Source organism: Ochotona princeps, chromosome 1 (genome assembly GCF_030435755.1).
Source record: "Ochotona princeps isolate mOchPri1 chromosome 1, mOchPri1.hap1, whole genome shotgun sequence".
NCBI lineage: Eukaryota > Metazoa > Chordata > Mammalia > Lagomorpha > Ochotonidae > Ochotona > Ochotona princeps.
This window is the reverse complement of record NC_080832.1, coordinates 69,885,478-69,910,702: the sequence shown is the minus strand read 5'-3', so window position 1 is coordinate 69,910,702 and position 25,225 is coordinate 69,885,478. Positions and strand designations below refer to the sequence as shown.

The window sequence follows — 25,225 nt, the reverse complement described above, 5'->3', positions numbered from 1 at the left end:
GGTTCAAAGGCTTTGAGCAATCCTACACTGCTTTCTAAGGCCACAAGCAGGGACCTGGATGGGTTGTGGAACAGCTGGGACATGAAATGGCACCCATATAGAATGCCAGCACTTGCCAGCAAAAGATTAATTAGCCAGCTGGGCCATCTTGCCCAGACTTCAAAAAAAACACTTCCCAATATTATGCAGCCCGTGGAGAAATGATAGCTGGGTTAGACCTCCCAGTTTGCGCATTTGGTTAGAACTCTACTTACTTCTGAAGATGAGCAGCTTCACTTTGTTTCCGTAGAAGCTGTACTCGGCCCACTTGCACATCTAGTTCATTGATCACAATCTCTGGTTTATAAAGTTGGCAGAAGAACTCGGCCTATGAAAGGGAAAGAGAATGGATACTCACTCTGTCTCTCCCTCTATCACTCCGCCTTTCAAATAATTAACTCTTAAGAACAAAAAAGCCATCTCCTTCAAAAATGCGTATTTTAAGAAAACAAAAGAATGGAATGGAAACATTCTCACGGACAATGTTCTCAGTAGTCTAAGTGGTGAGTGCACAGTCACGTGTGCACAGTCAATTTCATCCCTTTCCTTCCCCCCAATCTTCAAATTAAACCAAGCACTTATTAAAGTATTTATTTACTTATTTGTAAGGTAAAATGGCAGAAAAGGAGAGTCAGAGAGAAAGTCTTTCGACTGCTGCTTCATTCCCCAAATGTCTACAAAAGCCAGACTGGAGCTAGGCCAGGCCAAAACCAAGCACCAGGAGCTCCACCCATGTCTCTAGCATCGGTGGCGGGAATCCAAGTACTTGAGCAAGCTCAGCCATGTGCAGAAAGCAAGAGAGGAAGCTGAGCAGCGAGGACTTGAACTGGCACTCAATGCAGGACACAGGTGCCCCAAGCAGCGCCGCAATGCCTGCTCCCCAACATGTTTTAATAGTTATTAACTCAATTAACAAAACAGAGAGAGACAGATAGATATTCCACTGATTCACTCCCTAAATGTCCCAACAGCCAAGACTCACCAGGACAAAGCCAAGAAATTCAGAACTCTGTATACATTTCCCATATGGGTAGCAGAACTCAGGTACCCGAGTCATCATCTACTGTTTCCTTGGATGCACAAGCAGGAAACTGCAATTTGAGAATAGCTGGGACTTGAACCAGAACTAATATGGATGTAGGTTCTCCAAGCAGTGGCTTAATCTGTCACAGCATATTTGCCCAGTACCATCCTTTTCAATGTTCTTGAGGTTTTAAAGTATTAATAAAAAAAAGATGATTAGGAAGCATGTGCACGAATCTATAGACAAAACTATTTTACTAAAACAGTTTCAGTCCTAAGTCTATAATCCATAGCATAAACACTCACTGAAATGAGAAAGACCTATGGGACATCTGAAGAACATGGAACACATGAAGTGTCTATTGAATGCTGGAAATCTCAAATTTTGGACAGGCAGCAGTGAAACCACCCACATTTACAAGAGTCCACACTGCAAAAAGTTGTTCTAGATAGGCACCAGACCCACAAAGCTAAATATCTCAACCTCCTTTCAAAAGTCAATGAAGAGGCCTAGTGGCTAAAACCCTCACCTTGCATGCATTGGGATTCCATATGGGGACCAGTTCATACTCCGGCAGCTTTACTTCCTATCTATCTCCCAGACTGTGACCTGGGAAAGCAGTCAAGAATGACGCAAAACCTTGGGATTCTGAACCCACATGGGAGACCCTAAAGAAGCTCCTGGCTCCTGGGCTCCAAATCAGCTTAGTTCTGGCCACTGCAGCCACTTGGGGAGTGAATCAGCAAAAAGAAGATCTTTCTGTCTCTCCTTCTCTCTGTAAATCTGACTTTCCAATAAAAATAAATCTTAAAAGAAAAAAAGTCAATGTAACATTACTTACCTTTTTCTTAGAAATGTTCAATTTGCTTCCAATAATTTCTGCCATTTTCAGTTTGCTTGTACAATCAGAAAGCATTGCTGTGAAACAGTCCAGAGCCTATTAAAATAATCAAGTAAATGCCAAATATATTTTAAAATTACACACTAACCACAGAACACCATTATTTTGTCCACAAAGCAAAGAACACAAAACTGAGCACAAACACTTCTGCATTTCCTGAAGCAAACAAAAAATCAACTCAACACAGGATTTAATCCCAGTGCAGACAAAAGCCAACAGCCATGAGGGATTTCTTATTAACATACAAAACAAACAAAATTGGCCCGACAGTGTGGCCTAGCAGCTAAAGTCCTCGCCTTGAAAGCCCCGAGATGCCATATGGGAACCGGTTCTAATCCCAGCAGCTCCCGCTTCCCATCCAGCTCCCTGCTTGTGGCCTGGGAAAGCAGTAGAGGACGGCCTGGAGCTTTGGGACCCTGCATCCGCGTGGGAGACCCGGAAAGAAGTTCCTGGTTCCCGGCATCGGATTGGCACGCACCGGCCATTGCGTTCACTTGGAGAGTGAATCATCACAGGGAAGATCTTCCTCTCTGTCTCTCCTCCTCTGTATATCTGACTTTGTAGTAAAAAATAAATAAATATTTTAAAAAATTAAATAAAATAAAAAAACAAAAACAAAATTACTTCATTTTACAAATCCTAACTTCAAAAAAAAAAAGAAAACAAAACAAATCCTAACTTCAAGCAAAGAACAGTGTTAATCTTTAGGTACAGATTTCACAGGTGAAATAACTCAGAAACAGTTCAGAAGTTAACAACAAAGATGCATTCTACCTGAGGTAGAAACACTTGGTAAGCAGCAAGGTGACCACAATCACTAACAATCCAGTTCTCAGTCCCAGCATCTACCAGTGGACCAACCAGCTATGTCTTCTAATGTAATGTATTGGTTCTGATACTTATCAGACATCGCTGCTTTCATTTCCCCAGGGTTGAGGAAATCTTTCCAGGATTAGACAAAAGTGCTAATCCTTAGCAAATCCACAAGCCCGGGAACCCCACCTGACCTCAGACTGACTCATTTGTGCCAACCAGTTGCAGGGTCAGATTCTGTCAGTCACCTGCACCAACCAATGTACATAGTGGTAGATACAGCTGCCTGGCCAGTTCTGCCACCAGCACCATCTCCCATGTGAACTGATAAATGCTGCTGCCTGGCCCAGCCCAGCCTTCATAGGCCCAGGCTTCACACACTCCAGCAGATGCCACAGTCTAGTCAGGGCAACCCCCAATAACCCGCAGCAGGCCCCTCCCAAACAGCCACAATTTTTGCATGTGTCAGCACATGCCACAACCTAGAACAGTCCATCATCCCATCTGGCTGTTGTGTACACCCATTGGTTTTGTGGCTTAGCTCAACCACCATGCCCCCAGATCCAGCCCCCAAGTATGCTGATGGGTGGTGCTGCCTTGACCAGTCTGGCCTGCCCCAAGCCCTGGTTCTCACGCTATCAGGAGATGCAGCCCAGCAGGGTGGTGCCCACAGTTCCCGTCAAGCCCATTCCCAGCTCTGGAATTTGCACCTGCCAGAAGGTATCGCAGTCTACCTGACATAATTTGCATGCAGTCCCAGCACCTGCCAGCTGGTGCTGAAGCCTATCCCAGACTGGACTACCCCTATTCTGAGCTCTCATGCTCACCAGTGGAAGCAGCAGCCCAGCAAGGGAGCACCTGAAGTTCCCCTACCAGGCCCACTCCCAGCCCTAGGACTTGCACATGCCAGCAGGTACTACATCCCAAGCTAAGATGGCCCACTCCCAGCCTCTGCATTCACCAGCAGGTGCTGCAGGTTGGCTTAGCATGGCCTGACCTAGTCCCAACTCTCACTGGTGGGTGCAGTAGCCTAGCCCAGCTCGGCCCTGTCCCAGCCCTCAAGTAAACTTGAGGGTATTGCACTCCAACAAGGGCTACACCATCTCCTGGCTCTCACTGGTGCCAGTATGTGCTATGGACTTGCCAAGCCTAGTCCACCCCAATACCTGGCTCACACATGTTAATGGATGCTGTAGCCCTGTCTGACATACAGGCACTCACCAAATGAACTACATCCGAGCTCAACTGGCCCTTACCAGCTTTTGTCCATGGTTGCTAAGTCTAGCCCAACTACCAAACCCAACTCTCATGTGAACTGGCAGGTGCTATGGCCTAGCCTGACCTGTGCCAATCAAGATGGTGGTTCTAACACTAAAAACACTAAAAAAAAAGTTGGAACAGCATATACAAGGCATTAACAGTGCTAGAAAATCTGTGGATGAGGAAATATTATTTCATCATTTGCTTTAACATTTTTCCCACTTTCAACAATATTTTTTATTTTAGATATATACAAATACTTATACATGAATGTTTTCAGGAATATTATTAAAAATATCAAATGTCGATGAAGATGCCGAAAAAGAAACTGAATATAACAGTACAATGAATTAGCCTTAAAGAGAATGATGCACTGGTTTAAAATCACAATATGCATCAACCACGAAAATATGCTGAGTGAAGCAGTGAGATACAAGCAGCCTAACACTGTCTGAGACCATTTACAGGCAATGTCCAAAACTAGTGTACTCAGAGGAAGATTAGCCTCTCCCAGGGGCTGCAGAGGCAGGAAACAGGAATGGCAGCCAAACAGGGATTTCCCACTGGGGTGAAAAAAAAGTCCTGCAGCACACAGTGGTGACATGGTGTTAAGTCTGTACAATTTTAACATAAAATATGAACAATATACTATGAAAGACTAAGAATATGTAGAGTTTATACCGATAAAGTCATTTTATATTCAAAGCATTCTAAGAGAATAAGTATAGAAGGACAATATCAATGTCTCAATTTTATTAAAAAAAAAAGTCTAGGGCAATCTGACAAAGATGAACAATCCATGAGACTTAGAAGGAACATTGACTGCAGAATGGAAAGGAGGAATAAAAACGGCCACATAACATTCAAGTTTCAGCTAAGAGAAGGCATAACCTCCAAGTGAGCTTTCTTTTCCAAAAGGTACTTGGCAAAACACAAAGAAATGCTGCAAACCAAACTGGGTCACAATTCTCTCTTCAATTCCAGCTGACAGAAACCAGAGCAAGTCAAAATCCATATGGGTCAATGCTTTAAAAGCCCCTACATGTCAGGCAATACCATCTTAGGCAGGAATAAATCTCTATTCTTATTGAATGTGGCAGGGCTGTAACTCAGTAGGACTTGCCTCAAACAAAACACATTTTCCTCCCAATGTTTTATACTTTGCAAAAAGATATTTAAGAATCCTTATAAGGCATAGTGGAGGAATCAAAAACAACTGTATTAACTAAACTAAGTAATAACACATAGGTCTAGAGGCTACATATCTTAGAAATACTTTATTTCACAAGATTGCTTTATTATTATCTGGGAGCATTTCTTTTCATTTTATCTTTATTTTCACTATCTGCTTTACCCTGCTTTATCCTGTTCCCAAACTATATTTCCTCTGAAATTAGTAATAATCCATTAAAAACCACATAAGTTTTATTTATTAGCTTTAAATGGAGGGTAAGTTCATTTAAACGAGCTAAGGATAAGAAACCACACTAGACAAAATAAAAAGTCTGATAGCAATGGAGAGACAAAAGTAACACTGCAAAGAAAATAGCAGTTTTACAGAGCAGAGCAAATCGGCAGGAAGGCTGTAGCTTACCTCCTGAAAAATATGTAACGATGCTGAAGATGATGAACTGTCAAAGCCATGGGCAATTCTATTACACCAATTCAGGAGATCTCTTAAGAAAAAGTAAGAAATAAAAAGTCTTAGGTCAAAAACGCAGTCTACTTGTTTTGCTTGTATGTCTGGCAACATGAAGATAAAAAGTGTTAATGGAAAAATTAAATGCAGCTCCTGATCTTTATTCCTATATCAGGAAGTGACCTACCACTCATTCTCTCCATCCTGCCAGACAAAATAGCAGGAAAGGGAGGGAAGCAACTAACTCAAATCAAAATGTGGACAGCTCGCCATTCCCTCTCTTATCACTGAAAACTGAGGACAAAGGCAAATAGCTCATTGCTAGAACAAGACAAGAAGGCTTATTTAAGCCTCAGGATGTCACCTGTCACACCAGCATCCCATATAAACACCTGTTCAAATCCTAACCGCTCTTCTTCCAGCCAGTTCCCTACAAATGAGCCTGGGAAGGCAGCGCAAGTGTAGCATCCCAGCCATCTACAAAGCAGATGTGGAATGAATTCCTGTCCAGGCTTTGGCCTCAGGCCACTGCAACCTGTAACCATCTGAGGAATCAAAGAGTGGACAGAGATCTGTCTTTCCCTGCCTTTCAAATAAAAGATTCCATGTCAGAAAAGAATATATATTAGAAGGATTACACTAGTAGTTGCTCTCAAGTTTATTTTTAAAGGTAACTTATTAAAGTTAAAAAACCAAGCTTTCCCAATGATTAAACTACATTTGGGAAAGGAGACTGACAACACAATGCACCCTCAAAGTTTTATTCCAAAACCTGACCAAACCAGTTAGTTTTGCACTGTAGTTTTAAAATATCAACTCAGAAAAGTGTTTACGTCAATACCTGAGAGACAATTCTCTTCCCTCAAGGACTGGCCTTTTGCTTTCTCCTTGGGTTTCTGAAACTTCTTCTGATGCCTGATGACAGCCCAAAGCACTGTCACTCCGAGAGGGATGCCTCTCTCCAGTAAGCTCTATATAAATATCAAGTAGGTGGCCAGCTGCTGCTACTAGGTTCGGAAATTTGCTCTGAAGAACCTGAAAAGGCGGAAGAAGGACAAAAATCAGGAAGATCTAGTGCCCAGCACAGTGGCTGTTTCCTGTTTCAGACATTTGAACAGTGACCCAGTAGATGGAAGATCTTTCCATCTCTACTTTTAAAATAAATTTAAAAAAAGAGAGAAACAGAATCCTACAGGGATAATAGGAAAATTTTAAGTATGATCCATGAATAAATTAAATGTTCCCCAGCAATAACTACTCATTCTACTGCACATAGCAACACTGTTATGGTTATTTACGAAAATTTTCCTTAAAGTTTTGGAAGTACATGCTAAAGTATTTATTTAGAGATAAAATGTTAAAGGGTTAGATTTTTCCCCCCCCAAAGAAAAACAACAGATGAAACACATAAAATAAAATGCTGGCACAATTACTAATAAACTTATTGAATAGTATTTGGTGGCTCATAATGGCATTTTCTCTATTTTCAGGTAAATTTAGAATATTTCACAATAAATTGTAAGAAATAAAAAATATTAGTACTTTCTAACACCCCACATACCTCATTCAGCTCTGCTTTATCCAAGTTATCCATGCGAATTTTGGTCCAATATTTGTCTAACAAAGAAGCATGACTGTTTAGCGGCCGATACCAATTTCCTCCACTGCTCAACAGTCTGTTTCAAAATATACAACAGTCATACAAAATTCCTTATTTGAATATTGGATTACTGCAGTCCTTAATATGCAAAAAGAATATATTCCCTTCTGCCTTAAACAGAAGAAAACACTACAACCTATATTACTATATTTTTCTTTATACATGTATACTTTTGGCAAAGCTTAATTTACACATTAGGTACAATAAAACATCAGCCACAATAATGACAATACACTGTAATGAAGTTATTTAAAACGTCAACGTTTTCTGGGTCAGTTCATTAAATATGTTTGGATGAAGGATGAGCACAAATAAGCAGAAAAGCACAAACAGAAACCACAGATATTTATCTCCTGCTGTGACTATCTCACATGCAGCATTCATAATTCCTCCTTGTGCGAGAGACTGACAACTGACCCACATTCAATCCTGCAAAGAGGAATACAGCTTTGACTAAGCTATTTTCAAATCACCACAAGTGATTTCAACAATAACGTACTTCTTAAAGCATAAATAATCTCAGGAAAGAGAAAACATGATCCAGGCCTTGTAGGCTTGATTATCTGTAAATTCAGTGTTTAGTACCAGAAGACAGAATATTGAACTACTAGAAATTTCTACAAGAAAAATAGGTAAGGAACACAACACACACTCTAGGTAAGCCACTCGCTAATACACATAAGCTGTTTAATTCTCACAACCACCATCCTAAGGAGAAGTTATCATTCTTTTCTTTAAACCTGTAAGGTCACAAACACCCCTTCTCACTCGTCTAAAACAGCAAAGGGCGGAGCCAGAGACCAGCAAATCAGCACAACAGGCTAAGGCCTTGTGGTCATTTGGTATAAGCCAAATTGTTCATAGTAACATAATATCAGCAAACACTAACACTAGGGGCCGGTGCACTGCCTCAACTCCAAGCACCAGCATCACATGGAGGCACCAGTTTGAATTCCAGCTGCTCTACATCCCAGGCTTATGGCCTGGGAAAGCATCGAAGAATGGCCCAATGCCTTGGGACCCTGCACCCGAGTGGGAGATCAGAAGAAGTTCCCGGTTCCCAGCTTGAGATCGGCTCAGCTCTGGCCACTGAAGCCATTTGGGGAGTTAACCAGAGGATGGAAGATTTTTCTGTCTTTCCTTCTCTCTGTAAATCTGCCTTTCCAATAAAAATATTAAAAAAAAAAAAAAGCTAACACTTAATAGAGCATGAGAAATAAATCAGTGCCTCCGTTATAAAATGCAAGCGGTAGGGAAGGCATTATTCCCCAGTAAGTTAAGCCACTACTTGAACCACCCACATCCGATAGAGTGCTGGTCTGAGTCCAGAATCCCCTACTTCTACACGACCTCCATGCTAATAATGGCAGGAAGCAGACGTACTTGGGCCCCTGCCACCAGGTGGGAAAACCAGATGGAGTTCCAGGCTCGTGGCTTCAGCCTGGTGAAGCCCTGGCTCTCACAACCATTCAGGGACTGAAGCAGCAGATGGCAGATCTTTTTCACCCTTTCTGTCACTCTTTCAAATAAATCATAAATAAATAAATCTTTTTTTTAGGAATTTCATTTCAGGAAAGAAAACATTGGATCTATCATCAACTCCAACTAACTACTTGAAGTGGATACAGGGCACTCTATTCCAGTATTTCTCAGCTTGGCACCAGAGGAAGAGAAAAGCTAACAGGACATACCTCCTTGTTGCAAAGAACTGAAATCCAGGAGCCACTTTTAGACAGTCACCTCGGCCAGGAATCAAGAGCTCTCCATTCTCCAATAGAGGGATCAGTACAGAAACCTAACCAAAACAGCAACCCACTGATATAACTATTATTGATCCAAAAACAATCCAGCCAAGTTATCCAAGCCTTCAAATCAGATCCAACAGTTGACCACAACTGCCTTAAGGCAATCAAACAGCTTCTTTCCATCACTCCCAAATCACTACTAAGGAAACGCTCTTCAAAGACAGAAAACATGTTAGGAGGCCATGATTCATGTGGCCAACATACCACATCCAACGGGGCATAGTCAATATCCTCCAGAAGGATCCAGTGGCCCTTTGTCACTGCCTGTGTCAGGGTGCCAGGCTGCCACACAAACTCTCCAGGAACATCTGTGCAGCGATACATCCCCAACAGCATCTGCAAAAAACGATAAGGAAATTATTAAAAATCCTCCAACTGAGATATACCTGAACAGCTAAGGCAAACTCCTTCAGTTAATCCCACTCTAGGTCTACAGCTTAATTCTGTTCAAGTTCTTGAGATTTGACCCCAACAGCTGCAAGCAGGAACAGTGACTACTCCTCACATTCCTTTAGCAGAGATGGAAATGAAGATGTTTACAAGCATGCCAACCTACCACCAACCTGCCACTTCTGAATTACCTTACTGTCAGTCTGGTCACCAAGCTGGACTTTGAGAAGCTGAGGAGGATTCCTTCTACCTGTCATGGCAGCTAAATGTTCTACCAAGGACGTTTTGCCACATCCTATTGGCCCTTCCAACAACACAGCATTCTGAGAAGCCACTGCCATAGCCAGCATCTGAAGATTTTTGCAGACAGACTCAACCAACACATAGGACCTGAGGGCCAACTCTTGCTCACGTGAAGAATTCCTGTTACCACCCTAGGGAGGTGAGAGAGAAACAAACTCAGGTGAAGAGTCCTTCTAGAGTGGACGTTATGTTCTGCTTAGTTAAGCTGCCATTCAAGATAGCGGCACCACACAGCATATTCACATTCTTGACCCATCTCCCGGCCACCGACCCATGGACGCATCAGATGATCCTTAAGTGCTTGAGTTCCTGCCACTCACAACGTGGGAGACCAGGAAAGAGCTCCTGGCTCAGGCTTCAGCCTCAGATAGGGTAGAGAGTGAACAATCAGAAGAGCTCGCTTTCTATGTCTGTCACTAGACCTTTCAAATAAATAAAACTGTGGGACACCAGTTTGTGTCCCAGCTGCTCCACTTGCATCCAGTTCTCTTTTTATGGCCTGAGAGAGTAGAGATGGCACAGGTCCGTGAACCTTCCATCTACATGGGAGGCTGGAAAGAAGCTCTTGGCTCCCAAAATCGAATGAGCTCAGCTCTGGCCACTGAAGCAATTTGGGGAGCGCACGAGCAAATAGAATACCTCTGCTTCCCCTTTTTTTTTCTCTGTAAAACCTCCCTTTTAAATTAACATAAACAGGGCCCAGTGGCGTGGCCTAGCAGCTAAAGTCCTCGCCTTGAACGTGCCGGGATCCCATATGGGCGCCGGTTCTAATCCCGGCAGCTCCACTTCCCATCCAGCTCCCTGCTTGTGGCCTGCTGTGGACTTTAGCCGTTAGGCCACGCCACTGGGCCTCACGCGGAGATTTCACTTGTAATCTCTGCATCCCTCAGTAGAGTACCTATTCCAGTCCAGCTACCGACTCATGTACCTAGAAGTAGCAGATGATGATAGTTCAAGTACCTAAGTTGGTGCACACACACAGAAGATTCAGATGGAATTCCAGACTGCCGCCCTCAGCACTGCCCAGCCCACAGTGTTGTGGACATTTGGGGAGTGAACTCAAATGAGGGAAAGAGGGAAGATCTTTCAATCTGTGTCACTGCCTTGCAATAACATAAATTTTTAAAATCTTAAAAATTCATAATAAAAAAAAACAGCATCTCTCTTCCTATAAATAAATGAATAATCCAGAATTTGCTCCAAGAAGAAGCAAACATCAAACTTATGACTGATACCTCTGGAGCAAAGTAAGACTGGCTCCAAATGTTTACAAACTTAGAGACCAAAAATCTGTTCAGGGTGCAGTGCAGTAGCCTAGCACCTAAAGTCTTTGCCTAGCATGCGCTTGAATCCCACATGTGTGCTGATTTGTTTCCCACCAGCTCTACTTTCCCATCCAGCTCCCTGCTTGTGGCCTGGGAAAGCAGTCGAGGACCGCCCAAAGCCTCGGGACCCTGCACCACTTGGGAGACCCAGAATAAGCTCCTGGCTCCTGGCTTCATATTGGCTCAGCTCCAGCCATTGCGGTCACTTGGGGAGTGAATCACTGGACAGAAGATCTTTCTCTCTGTCTTTCCCCCTCTAACTTTGCAATAAAAATAATTTTTTAAAAAAAATTAAAAGGCACCACTCAAGCCGCTAAAACCATATGAAAACAGCAACAAACGGAATATCAAAGAGGAGAGCCCAAGATGAACTTTTCTCCTAAAGACTTGCATGAATAAAACAACTCAGCAAACTTAAGTTGGTTCACACTTCTTACAGAAAGCCAAGCAAAGCAAGGCAAAAAACTCACTGAGGGAGTTGAGGAGGATAAGGGAGGACACCCCCTACTGACGGCAGCATACCTGCTCTCCCAGGGTGGGAGACTGCCCATGCAGAAGCACCCCACAGACAGCTGTGACCCTGGAGCAGAGGTCAGCCGAAACAAGGTGTCCGGGAATGTACTGCAGTTCCTTCTCCTTACGCCAGTGCAAAGCTTCTGGATTGGCCAAAACTAACGCCTTCTCCAAGTCCTGCAGTTGTGCCTCTTCTAACAACCTATAGGAATGGAGACTCCCATCAATGACTGCACCGCACAGAAACCACAGCAAGACCTCCCGGAAGAACCTGCTTACCTCAACCTGAAATGAACCAATTCATCAGCAGTAAAAATCTTCTTGAGGAAAGATAACTTGTGCTCTTCACTCATACAAGTCACCAAAGCAAGACAATTGGCTGTATACCTACAGAAAATATGTCATTCAGGTGATTTACAACTGATGAAAAGGATAAAGAAAATTTATTAGACAACTGAACACTTGAAACCTTAAATAACTGTTACAACACACACAAGCAAAAAATGCAAAACAGACATGACAAATGCATTTGCAGAAGCACATGTGAAATGTGCGACTACTTCTATTATTACCCTTCCTCTGAAGTGGCACACGATGAAAGGGTGATGAACCACAGCCACAAGAACACAGCAAATTCAGCACAGTATCCACTCCCTCCTCATGCACGCTCCCATTCCACCACGACCACCGGAAGCAGTCAACTGCCCCAGCTACGCACCAGCGAACCAAGGTGTCGTGACTCCTGAGCAGAGGGACACACACACTCCAGTCCCAGAGCTCCCGAAACACAGACTGTTCTTGCTGCAGGAACCTGTAGGCTGCTTCCATCAGGTCCCGGAGCTTCATGCGCCTGCGCCCGAAGCGGATGGGATTAGCATCAGAACTTTCCAGGAAGAGTCTCTGAAAGACTGGGGAGGTGTCCTTGAAATATCTCAGGGCAAACCTTTAGAGAGAGAGTTAAATGATTTTCATGAGGTGATGAGAATTTCAAAGAAAACTTTACTTGTTAGAAAACATCATGGAATTGAACAGAACCCCAAGCATCTGAGAGCACAGTAATCAGAACGATAAAGCCATACACATATAGTCCCAAGATTCTGGGGCCCAGTGCTGTGGCCTAGCAGCTAAAGTCCTCGCCTTGAACGTGCCCGGAATCCCATATGGCCACCGGTTCTAATCCTGGCAGCTCCCGCTTCCCATCCAGCTCCCTGCTTGTGGCCTGGGAAAGCAGTTGAGGACAGCCCAATGCATTGGTACCCTGCACCTGCGTGGGAGAGCTGGAAGAGGTTCCTGGCTCCTGGATTCAGATCGGCACAGCACTGGCCGTTGAGGTCACTTGGGGAGTGAATCATCGGATGGAAGATCTTCCTCTCTATCTCTCCTCCTCTTTGTATATCTGACTTTGCAATAAAAATAAATTAATCTTTAAAAGAAACAGAATTTAAAAAAAAAAAAAAAAAAACAAAACAGATTGTGCTTAAGAATCAGGATCACTGCCTGACGTACCTATCAGAAAGGATACAAAAACCCTGAACTGGGGGTCAGTGTGTGGCCCTGTAGGTTAAACATCCACCTACAACACTTGCATCTCATGTGAGTGCTGCTTTGCGGCCCACACACTGTACTTCTGATCGAGCTCCTTGTTAATATGCCTTTGAAAGCAGAAGAGCATGGTCCAAATACTTGGACCCTTGCATCCACAGGGGAGAGACCCACATGGAGTTCTGGGCTCCAAACTTTGCCTAGCCTAGCCCCAGCCATTGTGGCCATTCTATGGAGTGAAACAGCAAATGGAATATCTTTCTCTCCATAACAAGAGAGAGAAAGATCCACCATGGTAGCCTGGTGGCCAAAGTTCTCATCTTGCACATGCCAGGAACCCACATGGGCGCCGGTTCTAATCCCGGCAGCTCCATTTCCCATCCAGCTCTCTGCTTGTGGCCTGGGAAAGCAGTCGAGGACTGTCCAAAGCCTTGGGACCCTGCATCCATGTGGGAGACCCAAAAGAATCTCCTGGCCCCTGGCTTTGGATCAGCTCAGCTCAGCCCGTTGCAGCCACTTGGAGAGTGACTCAACTGACAGAAGATTTTTCTCTCTATCTCTCCTCCTCTCTGTACATCTGACTTTCAAAAAAAAAAAAAAAAAAAAAAAAGAAATAGTTTTTAAAAAAACAAAAATAAAAAAATCCAAAGCAAAGGAATTTTCAACTTTTTATTACTAAAAATGCACTCATTTCCAACAACCTATGAAACTTTCACTATGTGCCAGACACTGCAGCAATAGAGCTTTTTGCTTTGTTTTGCTTTGTTTTTATGATTTATTTTTATTGGTTCCCAACGCCATAGCAGAGCAGCTAAAGTTCTCACCTTGCACATGCTGGGATTCCATGTAGAAGCTGGTTCTAGTCCTGGCAACACTAGTTCCCATCCTGCTCCCTGCTTGTGGCCTGGAAAAGCAGTCAAGGATGGCCCAAAACCTTGGGACCTTACACCCGCGTGGGAGACCTAGAACAAGCTCTTGGCTCCTAGCTTCTGACCGGCTCAGCTCCAGCCGTTGAAGCCACTTTGGGAGTGAATCAGCAGATACTGGATCTTCCTCTGTATATCTGCATATCTACCTTTACAACAAAAATAAATAAATCTTTTTATTGGAAAGTCAGATACAAAGAGAGGGCGAGAGAAAGATCTTCCATCCACTGATGTACTCCCCAAACACTGCAATGGGCTGAGCTAAGCTGATTCAAAGCCAGGAGCCAGGAGCCTCTTCCAGGTCTCCCACATGGGTCCCAAGGCAATGGGCCGTCCTCGACTGCTTTCCCAGGCCACAAGCAGGGAGCTGGATGGGAAGCGGGACCACTGGGATTAGAACTTGCACCGTATGAGTTATTAAAGTGCCATACACAGCTCCAATCCTGATGCCCAACCATCCCAATGTACACACTCCTCTATCACATACATCAGTGAAACCCACCTCCCTGTGTATCTTCTAGTTCTACTGAACTCATCTATTTCTAACCTCCCTTTTTGGAAAGCTTATTCAGACACAGCTTTTCCCCAAGCTTTCATTTTTCACTCTCTCAAGAACAGACTCCCAGGAAGCTAAAGTACATTTATTGTGATGATGAAAGCTAAAACAGGAAGCACCAGATATGAGACGTTCCCCTCAACATGCAGAACATTATTCCAAGACAGTGTGACTTCCTGTATACGTGACCTCAGTCCACCCTGGAAGGAATAGCACACAGCATGAAGGCGCTACTCACGGGAAGACATCAGGATGGCTCCCAAGGAGTTTGCTCATTGACACACAGAGCCGTTCATGCAGATCATGGTTCACTTGGCCTCCAACTTTGATGGCTGCCACGTTCCTTTCCAGCAATTCCAAAAGGAGGGGGCGCAGCTGGTGGCCAATCAACACCGTGCAGTCCTTGTCCAGCAGCAACTGTGCTAAAGTACTCAGAATACACTGGCGGTCTTGGGGTGTCCACACCTGATGAAAGAGTGAAACAAAAGCACCTGTGTAAATAATCTCCATCTGCAATGCTGGAAAAGAGCATGGGTCTCCTACTTTAGAAACAAAATAACCCCATTTCCAGATTTTAAAGTGAATTTCTCCTATAAAACACATGGGAAGTGAAGCAACAGAGGATGAGAATTAACTTAATGTAACAGCCATCTAATACACCTCAGTCCCCATCAACTACATGTGAAATGCTGCATGTGGGAGGGTCTTTGGCACCTCAGGAAACTGGGATGCTGGCACCACATCTAGGGCATGGCTGCCTTCAAGCCAACGTCCCACTAACACACACCCTGAGACATAGCAGACCATGGCTATAGTAGCTGTGTCTGCATAAAAGGCCCAGATTTAGTTCTCAGACCTGCATTGGGCCTAGCCTAGCCACAGTCGTTGCAGGCATCTACAGAGCAATCAGGCAGCTGGGGATGTCTTTCTCTCTCTCTCCCTGCCTTCAAAGTACATAAATAATGTAAAATGCTACACAGCTTGGGTAGAGTACATTGGTTCTGTAGCTAAATCCATGCTTTGAACACGCCAGGATCCCTTATGGGAGCTGGTTCATGTCCTGGCTGCTCAACTTTCAACCAGCTCTATAGTTTGGCCAGGGAAAGCAATAGAGGGTGGCCCAAAGCCTTGGAACCCTGATCCAGAAGCAGCTCTGGCTCAGCTCCAGCTATTGTGGCCATTTAGGGAGTGAACCAGAGGATGGAAAATCTTTTATTTTCCAATAAAAATAAAAATAAATCGGAGAATCAAGATGGCGGAATAGGGTAAGGACACATTTAAACAGAGCAATATCAGCCAATGTGAAGCAGAGAGGGCACATTCCAGGAATTAGAAAACAGCAGAGGGGCACCTGGAGACTGACAGACACAAGAAAGCAGCAGACACAATGGTATGGTTGCAATGACTAATACCCCAGCGGCATTCAGGAAACAGCGATCTGAACTCCACCGGCAGCTGGAACTCCACCAGCAACAAGGTGGGAAGGGACGTTTACCGGGAGCTCAGGAGGTGAACTGAGTCAAAGAACTGCCCATCCTGCTGGTCTGCTTGATTTGCCCAAGAGCAGAGACAGAGCAGCAGGTCACATATGGGCAGTGCGGGAACAGGGTGGATTTCACAGCCCAGTCTGCCCCCTAAAGCCAAATCGGGTGTCATTTTGTATCGGTGTCTCCAGTCCCTCAGAAGAAATCACCCGACACTGGAGGACGTTTCAGAGGCACTTTTATTCCAACCTTCAGTTCCTTCTTTGGGGCAGAAGCCGGCTTATATATCCCTCCTATCCGTTAAATCCGTTACCCAGAAGCCTTCAGTTAAGTCAGTTAAGTCCGTTATTTCCGTTACACAGACAACCTCCTCACCCAAGGGCCCCTGGCCCCTGGCTTATCCAATCAGCTTACACGCCTGAGGCAAGCAGTAAAGGGCCAATCACAGGGCACTTCCTGAAACCTGTCTCCAAGAGGAAGTAGGGTCCAGGCGCCATCTTAGGGCAGGGCATTGTCAGTGCTTCCAACAATTTTGCATGGTGTGGAAAAACTTACAAGACTGCAGGGACAACAGTGAGCTGCGCATGCACTGAGCTGGGAACGAACTCACCAAGCTCACTGCATTGCAGTGTTCCCACAGGGAAATAATACCGACTTTGCCAGCGTACGGGTCAAAATAGGTCCGTGTGGCCCTCAGACCTAACGACCAACAGGTTCCAGCAAGATCAGCACCACCAACAACCTAGCTATATAGGACACCTGGTGTCTCTCTAATCCTGGGACCTGCTCCCACCAGAAGTGGGAAAAAGGTTGTACAGAGACAACAGTGCAGCCTCAGCAAGGTATCACAGGAGGTGAACCAGAAGCTGGGGCTATGGAGACCATGGTGGAACTCTAACATAAGAACCCAGACATGGCACTCACTGGAGGGAGTAGCACAAGTGACTGCAAACGAAGAGCTGTGTACCAACTGCAGTAAGTAAAATCAAACTGCAGACCTGTTGGTGACACAGATTAGAAACCTGCCCCAAGAAGAATCTGATAACCAGAAGTACAATGACCAAGAGCAAAAGAAGAGACAGAGTCACAATCAGTATTACTGAAGACTCCCCTGCAAAGGAGCAAAACCCTGTGCCAACTTCAGAGTTAACTGAGGAAGACATCAAGAAAATAGGGGAGGACCCGGCAGTGTGGCCTAGCGGCTAAAGTCCTAGCCTTGAAAGCCCTGGGATCCCATATGGGCACCGGTTCTAATCCCGGCAGCTCCACTTCCCATCCAGCTCCCTGCTTGTGGCCTGGGAAAGCAGTTGAGGACGGCCCAATGCATTGGGACCCTGCACCCGCGTGGGAGGCCTGGAAGAGGTTCCAGGTTCCCGGCATCGGATCGGTGCACACCGGCCCGTTGCGGCTCACTTGGGGAGTGAAACATCGGACGGAAGATCTTCCTCTCTGTCTCTCCTCCTCTGTGTATATCTGGCTGTAATAAAATGAATAAATCTTTAAAAAAAGAAAAGAAAATAGCGGATACAGAATTCAAAACACTTGTTACAAAACTTATTAACAACGAAAAGCATGTAAAGCAGGCATTCAAGGAATTTAAGGAGTGTGTCACATTGGAAATGAATCAAATGAAAGCTGATATATCAGAAATTAAGAACACAGTAGAGCAAATTAAAAGTACAGTGGAGGGCCTGGTGGTGTGGCCTAGCGGCTAAAGTTCTCGCCTTGAACGCCCCAGGATTCCATATGCCCACTGGTTCTAATCCCGGCAGCTCCACTTCCCATCCAGCTCCCTGCTAGTGGCCTGGGAAAGCAGTCGAGGATGGCCCAAAGCCTTGGGACCCTGCACCCGCGTGGGAAACCCGGAGGGGGTTCCAGGTTCCTGGCTTCGGATCGGCTCAGCACCTGCCGTTGCGGCTCACTTGGGGAGTGAATCATCGGACGGAAGATCTTCCTCTCTGTCTCTCCTCGTCTCTATATATCTGACTTTGTAATAAAAAAATCTTTAAAAAAAAAAAACATAATTTTGCCAACACTGATGCCATCTTAAATTTTCCAAATTTTCTACCATAAATAATATTACCATTTAACAGGGTTTAGAAAAGTGTCTGTTGGGCCCAGCGGCGTGGCCTAGTGGCTAAAGTCCTCGCCTTGAAAGCCCTGGGATCCCATATGCGCCGGTTCTAATTCCGGCAGCTTCACTTCCCATCCAGCTCCCTGCTTGTGGCCTGGGAAAGCAGTTGAGGACAGCCCAATGCATTGGGACCCTGCACCCGCGTGGGAGACCCGGAAGAGGTTTCAGGTTCCCGGATTCGGATTGGCGCACACCGGCCCGTTGCGGCTCACTTGGGGAGTGAATCATCGGATGGAAGATCTTCCTCTCTGTCTCTCCTCCTCTCTGTATATCTGGCTGTAATAAAATGAATAAATCTTTAAAAAAAAAAAAAGAAAGAAAAGTGTCTGTGCCCAGCACAGCAGTGTAGTAAACTAATCCTCAGCCTGCAGTGTGGTCACGCCATAGGGGCTGCAGTTCCAGTCCCAATTGCTCTAGTTGCGATCCAGCTCCTTTCCTGTGCCCTGAGAAAGCAGTGGGGAATGGCCCAAGACCTTGGGCCCCTGCACACACACGAGACCCAAAGGAATCTCCTGGCTCCTGGCCTCAAAGGAGCTCCAGCAGATGACTTCTGTCTGTCTCTCTCTCATTCCGTAACTCTGACTTCTGAGTAAAATAAATAAGCCATTAAAACTTGTTTCTATTAAAACAAATGACAGAGTAAATACCAGTTCGGCAGAAGAAAAAGGGCCAGGTGGGCCAGTATTCCAGGGAGCTTTTGGAGATGGAAAGCAGGCCATTTAAAACAAAACAAAGGGCCCGGAGGTGTGGCCTAGCGGCTAAAGTCCTCGCCTTGTACGTGCCCAGGATCCCATATGGGCGCCAGTTCTAGTCCTGGCAGTTCCACTTCCCATCCAGCTCCCTGCTTGTGGCCTGGGAAAGCAGTCGAGGACAGCCCAAAGCCTTGGTACCCTGCACCCACGTGGGAGACCAGGAAAGAGGTTCCTGGTTCCCGGCATCGGATCAGCAAGCACCGGCCATTGTGGTCACTTGGGGAGTGAATCATCGGACGGAAGATCTTCCCGTCTTTCCTCCTCTCCGTGTATCTGACTTTGTAATGAAAAATAAATAAATCTTTTAAAAAAAACTGTGTTTGCAAAGCTCGATGAAGGGTGAGTGCTGTCCAGGAAGAGGAGGCGAAGGTCCCCCGGCTCTGCAAGCACGCCGCCCAAGTAAGTCCTTGAAGGTGTTTTTGTACTTTCTTTGATAAACAGTGAACATCTGTCTGGTCAGCTAACCCAGGGCAGACAATGCTCCAAATCTATTCCCTACTTCAACAGTGCTCTGAGCAAGGCACCTTGTTGACTTTCCTAGAACTCCCTGCTTACAGACATGACCTAAGGCTGACTTGTATTTGAACTATTGCTTTACTAAGTGTCTAAAAACTGAAACCCTGGAAATAAGCTTTGTCAGTTGCCCAAGAGCACTGTCCCCCCCTTTACTTTTTGATCGCTCTCTTCCCCCAGAGAACTGCAAGGTAAACTTACATATGAGAGTACATGAATCTGCTTATTATGAAACATTTGCATAATAAAAGTTAATTGGCTAGCAAAAAAATCGTGTTTTGCAAAAGTAAAAAACGAAAGACAATTTATTAATACATTCAACTGCTCATTTTACAAATAAACATACTCCATGTCACACTGTACTAGTGTCTTAACTGAAACAAAGGGATAAACAGAAAAAGCAAAGGAGATGGGCCTGGCGGCGTGGCCTAGCGGCTAAAGTTCTCGCCTTGAAAGCCCCAGGATCCCATATGGGCGCCGGTTCTGGTCCCGGCAGCTCCACTTCCCATCCAGCTCCCTGCTTGTGGCCTGGGAAGGCAGTCGAGGACGGCCCAATGCATTGGGACCCTGCACCCGCGAGGGAGACCCGGAAGAGGTTCCAGGTTCCCGGCTTCGGATCAGCACAGCACCGGCCTGTTGCGGCTCACTTGGGGAGTGAATCATCGGATGGAAGATCTTCCTCTCTGTCTCTCCTCCTCTGTGTATATCTGACTTTGTAATAAAAATAAATCTTAAAAAAAAAAAAAAAAAAAAAGAATTCCCTTTCTCTTTCTTAAAAAAAAAAAAAAAAAAAGAAAAAGCAAAGGAGAAAATTAAGTACATCTGCCCGGAGAAGGTAACTGCAAAATCAGTCTCTGGGAACAAAGGGAAGTTCCTGAGTGAGGGAGATTCTAAGTAAGGGCAATACAAAGTCAAAGGGGCAAGAAACGGTAAGGAATGACCCAGACAACAATAGCAGAGTAGAAAAGCCAGGTGACTGCAGGCAGGAAGAGGAGGAGGTAACTTGTCTGGAATATCACGGCCTAGGCTGGGAGGAAGGTCAGGCTGCACCAAGGTTCCTAAGTTTTGCACTACCGGTAGGGCTGCATAAAGCAGGGAGAAGGATGCCCTGTTTTGCATCTTCAGCCTCTGCATGGGATGCCAGCAGCATCCCACTGTGACCAGTCATGGTCCCAGCAAGCAGTGTCACCAGGTCTGTTCCGGACAATCACTGAGAAGGAATACACTGCACATGTATCAAAACCAACCAGCCAGCCTCCCTACCTCTTTAGACCACTTTCAGAAGCCTAGATTTTTTTATTTCGGACATCATGAAGAGCCTCCTGGAAAACACGTGACAGGTTCAGATTCATCTCATATTAAATAACCAGAACTAGCAATTGAAACAAGGGAAAAAGCAGACTAGTAATTGCTGGAGAAGGGATGCTGTCTGACAGTGATGACCATGGGAGCTTCCACAGCTGACTGAGGTGACACAAGTGTTCTCACAGTAATTGTGGTGAGTATACACTTCTGAACCGCACAGAGACAGAGCGCTCCTACTAGCTGGCACACACCTCAAGTTCCAAAAAGAAGCCACTAAACAGCAGCCATGAATGCCATCCATCCAAGCATTCCATACAGGTATCAGCATCAATTATGCCAGGTATTACTGCTGATATTACTGCACAGTCTGGAGTCAGGAACTAAACCTGGGCATTCTGACATTAGCAACTGAATGCTTGTCCTGACTGTACACTTTAACAGGATGAATCATGGGGTATTTGAATTGTACCTCAATAAAGTTATTATTAAAATAATTATTAGTGGGGCAGATACTACAACTAGTAGTCAAGAGCTCCCGTTGTGCCCACTTCCCACTGCAGAGTTTCTGGGTTCAAATCTTGATACTCAGCTCTGCTCCTGACTCCAGCATCCTGCCAATGCAAACTTTAGGAAGCAGGGGTGAAGGTCCAAATGACAGAGCACCTGCCATCCATGCTGGACACATTGTACTGAGTTCCTGCTTCCCTGTGACCCCAGACAGGGACAGCTGCAGTCTACTGGAGCGAATCAGCCAATAAGATAAGCATGCGTACACTTCTGCTAAAAAAAGTTTATTGGTTCTTTCACTTGAAAAATATATTTATTATAATCACATTTACTTATAATCATGTGCCACACACAGCAGTAAAGTCCGCACACATTATCTAATCATCACAGCAGTCTTATTTACAGAAATAATAGCAATCAGTTTCATAGTCAGTACTTACTTTTTAAAAAAGACTTATTCTTTTTTTTGGAAAGTCAGATACAGAGGAGAGACAGAGCAGAAGTCCTCTGTCCACTGATTCATTCCCCAAGTGGCTGCAACGACCAGGGCTGAGCTAGTCCAAACCGAGGAGCCAGGAGCTTGTTCTGGGTCTCTCACGCAGGTGCAGGTCCCAAGAGTTTGGGTCATTCTTCACTGCTTTCCCAGGCCACAAGCAGGGTGCAGGACGGGAAGCATGGCTGCGAGGATTACAACCAGCACCCATATGGGATTCCAGTACGTGCAGCAAGGCGAGGACTTTAGCCACTAGATTACCACACTGGGCCCAGTCAGTACTTTCTGTACTCCAGACGTATAATCCTCACTAGCCAGAGAACAGAACTGAATTATGGGGAGGGGAAGAACACACACGATGTTTCAACTGTCTAACCTCCCCTTGCACCTGCAAGATCCCATTTGGGCGGTGGTTTGTATCCCAGCTGCTCTGCTTCCCAACCAGCTCCAGGTTTGTGCGGCCTGGGAAAGTAGCAGAGGATTGTCCAAACTCTTGGGACCCTATGCCTGCCTGCATGGGAGACCCGGGAGAAGATCCTGGCTTCTGGCTTAGGATTGGATCGGCTTGGCTCAGCTCAACCTGCTGCGGCCACTTTGGGGAGTGAACCAGCAGATGGAAGATCTTTCTCCCTGTCTCTCCCTCTCTCTGTAAATCTGCGATTCCAAGAAAAAAAAAAAAATACAAATCCTAAAGGCAAAAAAATATATTCTTCTCATTTTATATATAAGCAAAGCGGGTGGACTGGAGGAGCAGGCTAACAAAGCTAGCAGCAAAAACTAGAATCCATCACAGACCCTGACTCCGGAGTCCCTGTTTTTAACTAATCAGCAGCTGCTTGATATTTAATCAAGCAACTGAGACTCACTGGAGTTAAGTAATTTGATCAAGGGCACAACCACAATTAAGGAGACGGTATCTAATTACCCAGCCATCTCCAGCACCCGTGCGAGCTCATGGGCACTAGGCTCTTCATAAACACAGACATGGACAGAGGAGGAGGCAGAGATGGAAACAGAGGTAGGAGTGACAAGAAGAAACAGATGAGGACACTAGTGCACAAAACGGAATGAAAACCCAAAGCACCAGGAGTAACCAATAAAGGGTGCTACCACAACAGCTGAGACAGACAACATAGAAACACAATTCCAAAAAAATCATCTTTCTTCAGCTCTTCAATACAATGAGAATCAATATTTCAAGTTATTGCTACTTTCCAGTAAAATTTTGCTTAATAAATATAAAGTCCAACAAAAAAGTCCGCTCTTCAGTGAAAAGCTGCAAGTTATTACCAAAAAATGGAAAGAAACAAACTTGAAAGAAATTTGAGTTTGGGGGCCCAGCACAGTAGCCTTGCGAGTAAGGAGATCCATATGGGCCCTGGAATCTCATCTGGGCAACAGTTCGTAACCCCGCTGCTCCACTTCCCATCCAGCTCCCAAGTTGAGCCCTGGGAAGGCAGTCGAAGACGGCCCAAAGCCTTGGAACCCTGCACCCACATGGGAGACCAAGAAGAAACTCCTGGCTCCGGATGGGCTCAGTTCCGGCCGTTGTGGTAAGTGACCTAGTGGATTAAAAAAACACAAATATATATTTTTTCTATTTTTTTTTTTTTTTAACAAAAAGAAAGCCAGAAGTTTAGCGGACCCTTTTTGACACCTTCACCCAGGCCACCACAAAGCTTCCTCTCTCGCCCACTCACTGGTGCTAGCCAGTCCCCTTTTGCTAGCACGGTCCACTGGCTGTGACCAACCGAAAACGCCTCCTAGGTGAGTTCCCTGAAGCCCCAGACCACACAGATACCCCAGTTCTCACCCCAAACAATGCTGCTGCGTCCTAGGCAACAGAGCACGGAGAGGCAGTAGTTGAACAGAAAACGATTTTTCTATACTTTTCTATACAGCGAAGTTACGAAAATAGAAACACGCATTCTACTCTAGAAGCGTCTAGATATCAAAGGTGTGAAATGGTAAAGCAGGAAATTAAAGTGCAACGAGAAGAGACGCATGATAAAAGTCCTCAATGACGAGTCACTCAGAGAAGACTCAAGGTAAAAGCGCGGCCACCACTCTCAATTACCAGGAAAACCTCGTTTATTAACAATTGCTGCGGCTCGTTTCCCACAGCTGCAACTGCTCTGCGCTGTGCGAGACAGACAGACAGGGAGAGAGGGAGAGAACGTGTGAATGTGTGTATGTGTAACGAAATGCCTGGAAAAGTAGGCGCACAAGTCCCTGAGGCCGAGCGACTTTCGCCCAGCAAGATCGCAATCAACACTTGCCAAGCGGCCGTAAAGGAGGGCCGGGGAGCAAGGCGCGCCCAAGCCCACTGGGGCGGCCGGACCAGGCAGGCACCTAGCCCGAGCGTCCAGAGGGTGCGGGAGGCCACGTGACGGACACTAGCAAGAGCCCGGCTCCGGGCCGGACGCCGAGAAGGGAAGGCTCCCCACATTAACAAAAGCACACATAAATAAAGGCAGGCTCGTCGGGCCGCTCTCCCCGCGGAGAGGGCAGCCAGCGCCACCCGGCGCTCTGCCTCCCCTCCATCTCTCACCTGCTTGGTCAAGAACCTGCCCAGTTCATTGCGGCTCTTCTCGTTCTTGCCGGCGATGACCCTCAGCGTGGTGGTCGCCACCTCCAGCATGAGGTGCTCCATGACCCCCGCGCCCTTCGCTCCGCGCAGCCACCACCGCTCCTCCTGAGAGACCGGAGCCGACGAAATCTACGATTACGCCCCCGGGGAAAGCAGCCGCCGCGCTCCAGTCGACACCGGGCGAGCACGAGCACACGTGGGGAAAAGCGCTAGGCGCGCGCGTCATCACCCCCCGACGGCGTCGCGCGGCGCTGAGGTCCCGCCCCCGGGGCGGCGGAAACGGCGCGCGGGAACACGCTTCACTTCCGGGAGGCGGGTGCTCGCCAAAGGTGGGCTGCGGCAGTGCTGGTGCGAGTAGGTCCCGAGTGCACTAAGCCGGGAAAGTCAGGAGGCCTTGCCGGTCTGTGGTCTCTCCCCACCGCTCCTCGCGAGGGCTCAGCATCTGAAAACGTGGACGGGAAGGAAAAACCGAGGTTCTCTTCTGACCAGCAGTACTCTTTTTTTTTTTTAAGATTTATTCAGTTTATTACAAAGTCAGATATACACAGAGGAGGAGAGACAAAGAGGAATATTTTCCGTCCGATGGTTCACTCCCCAAGTGGCTGCAACGGCTGGAGCTCAGCCAATTCGAAGCTGGGAGCCAGGAGCTCTTCTGGGTCTCCCACGCAGATGCAGGGTCCCAAAGCTTTGGCCTGTTCTCAACTGCTGTCCCAAGCCACAGCAGGGAGCTGGATGGGAAGCAGGGCCGCCG

The 25,225-nt window shown here is 45.9% G+C and overlaps 1 protein-coding gene across 1 annotated transcript in view; it reads right to left on the bottom strand.

The window, feature by feature from the left end:
* Positions 1 to 24,695, bottom strand: part of MDN1 (midasin AAA ATPase 1) — a 143,176-nt gene extending 118,481 nt beyond the window's left edge. Inside the window, exons 1-13 of the mRNA XM_058660823.1 lie at positions 24,436 to 24,695; positions 14,935 to 15,161; positions 12,391 to 12,615; positions 11,952 to 12,059; positions 11,682 to 11,874; positions 9,723 to 9,965; positions 9,346 to 9,477; positions 9,028 to 9,131; positions 7,238 to 7,352; positions 6,518 to 6,711; positions 5,632 to 5,713; positions 1,905 to 2,000; positions 255 to 367 (exon numbers count right to left, since the gene is read on the bottom strand). Of these exons, the coding sequence (XP_058516806.1) occupies positions 255 to 367; positions 1,905 to 2,000; positions 5,632 to 5,713; positions 6,518 to 6,711; positions 7,238 to 7,352; positions 9,028 to 9,131; positions 9,346 to 9,477; positions 9,723 to 9,965; positions 11,682 to 11,874; positions 11,952 to 12,059; positions 12,391 to 12,615; positions 14,935 to 15,161; positions 24,436 to 24,537 (1,934 nt within the window). The 5' untranslated portion in view covers positions 24,538 to 24,695. The remainder of the gene's footprint in view (positions 1 to 254; positions 368 to 1,904; positions 2,001 to 5,631; positions 5,714 to 6,517; positions 6,712 to 7,237; positions 7,353 to 9,027; positions 9,132 to 9,345; positions 9,478 to 9,722; positions 9,966 to 11,681; positions 11,875 to 11,951; positions 12,060 to 12,390; positions 12,616 to 14,934; positions 15,162 to 24,435) is intronic.
* Positions 24,696 to 25,225: the final 530 nt, after the last annotated feature.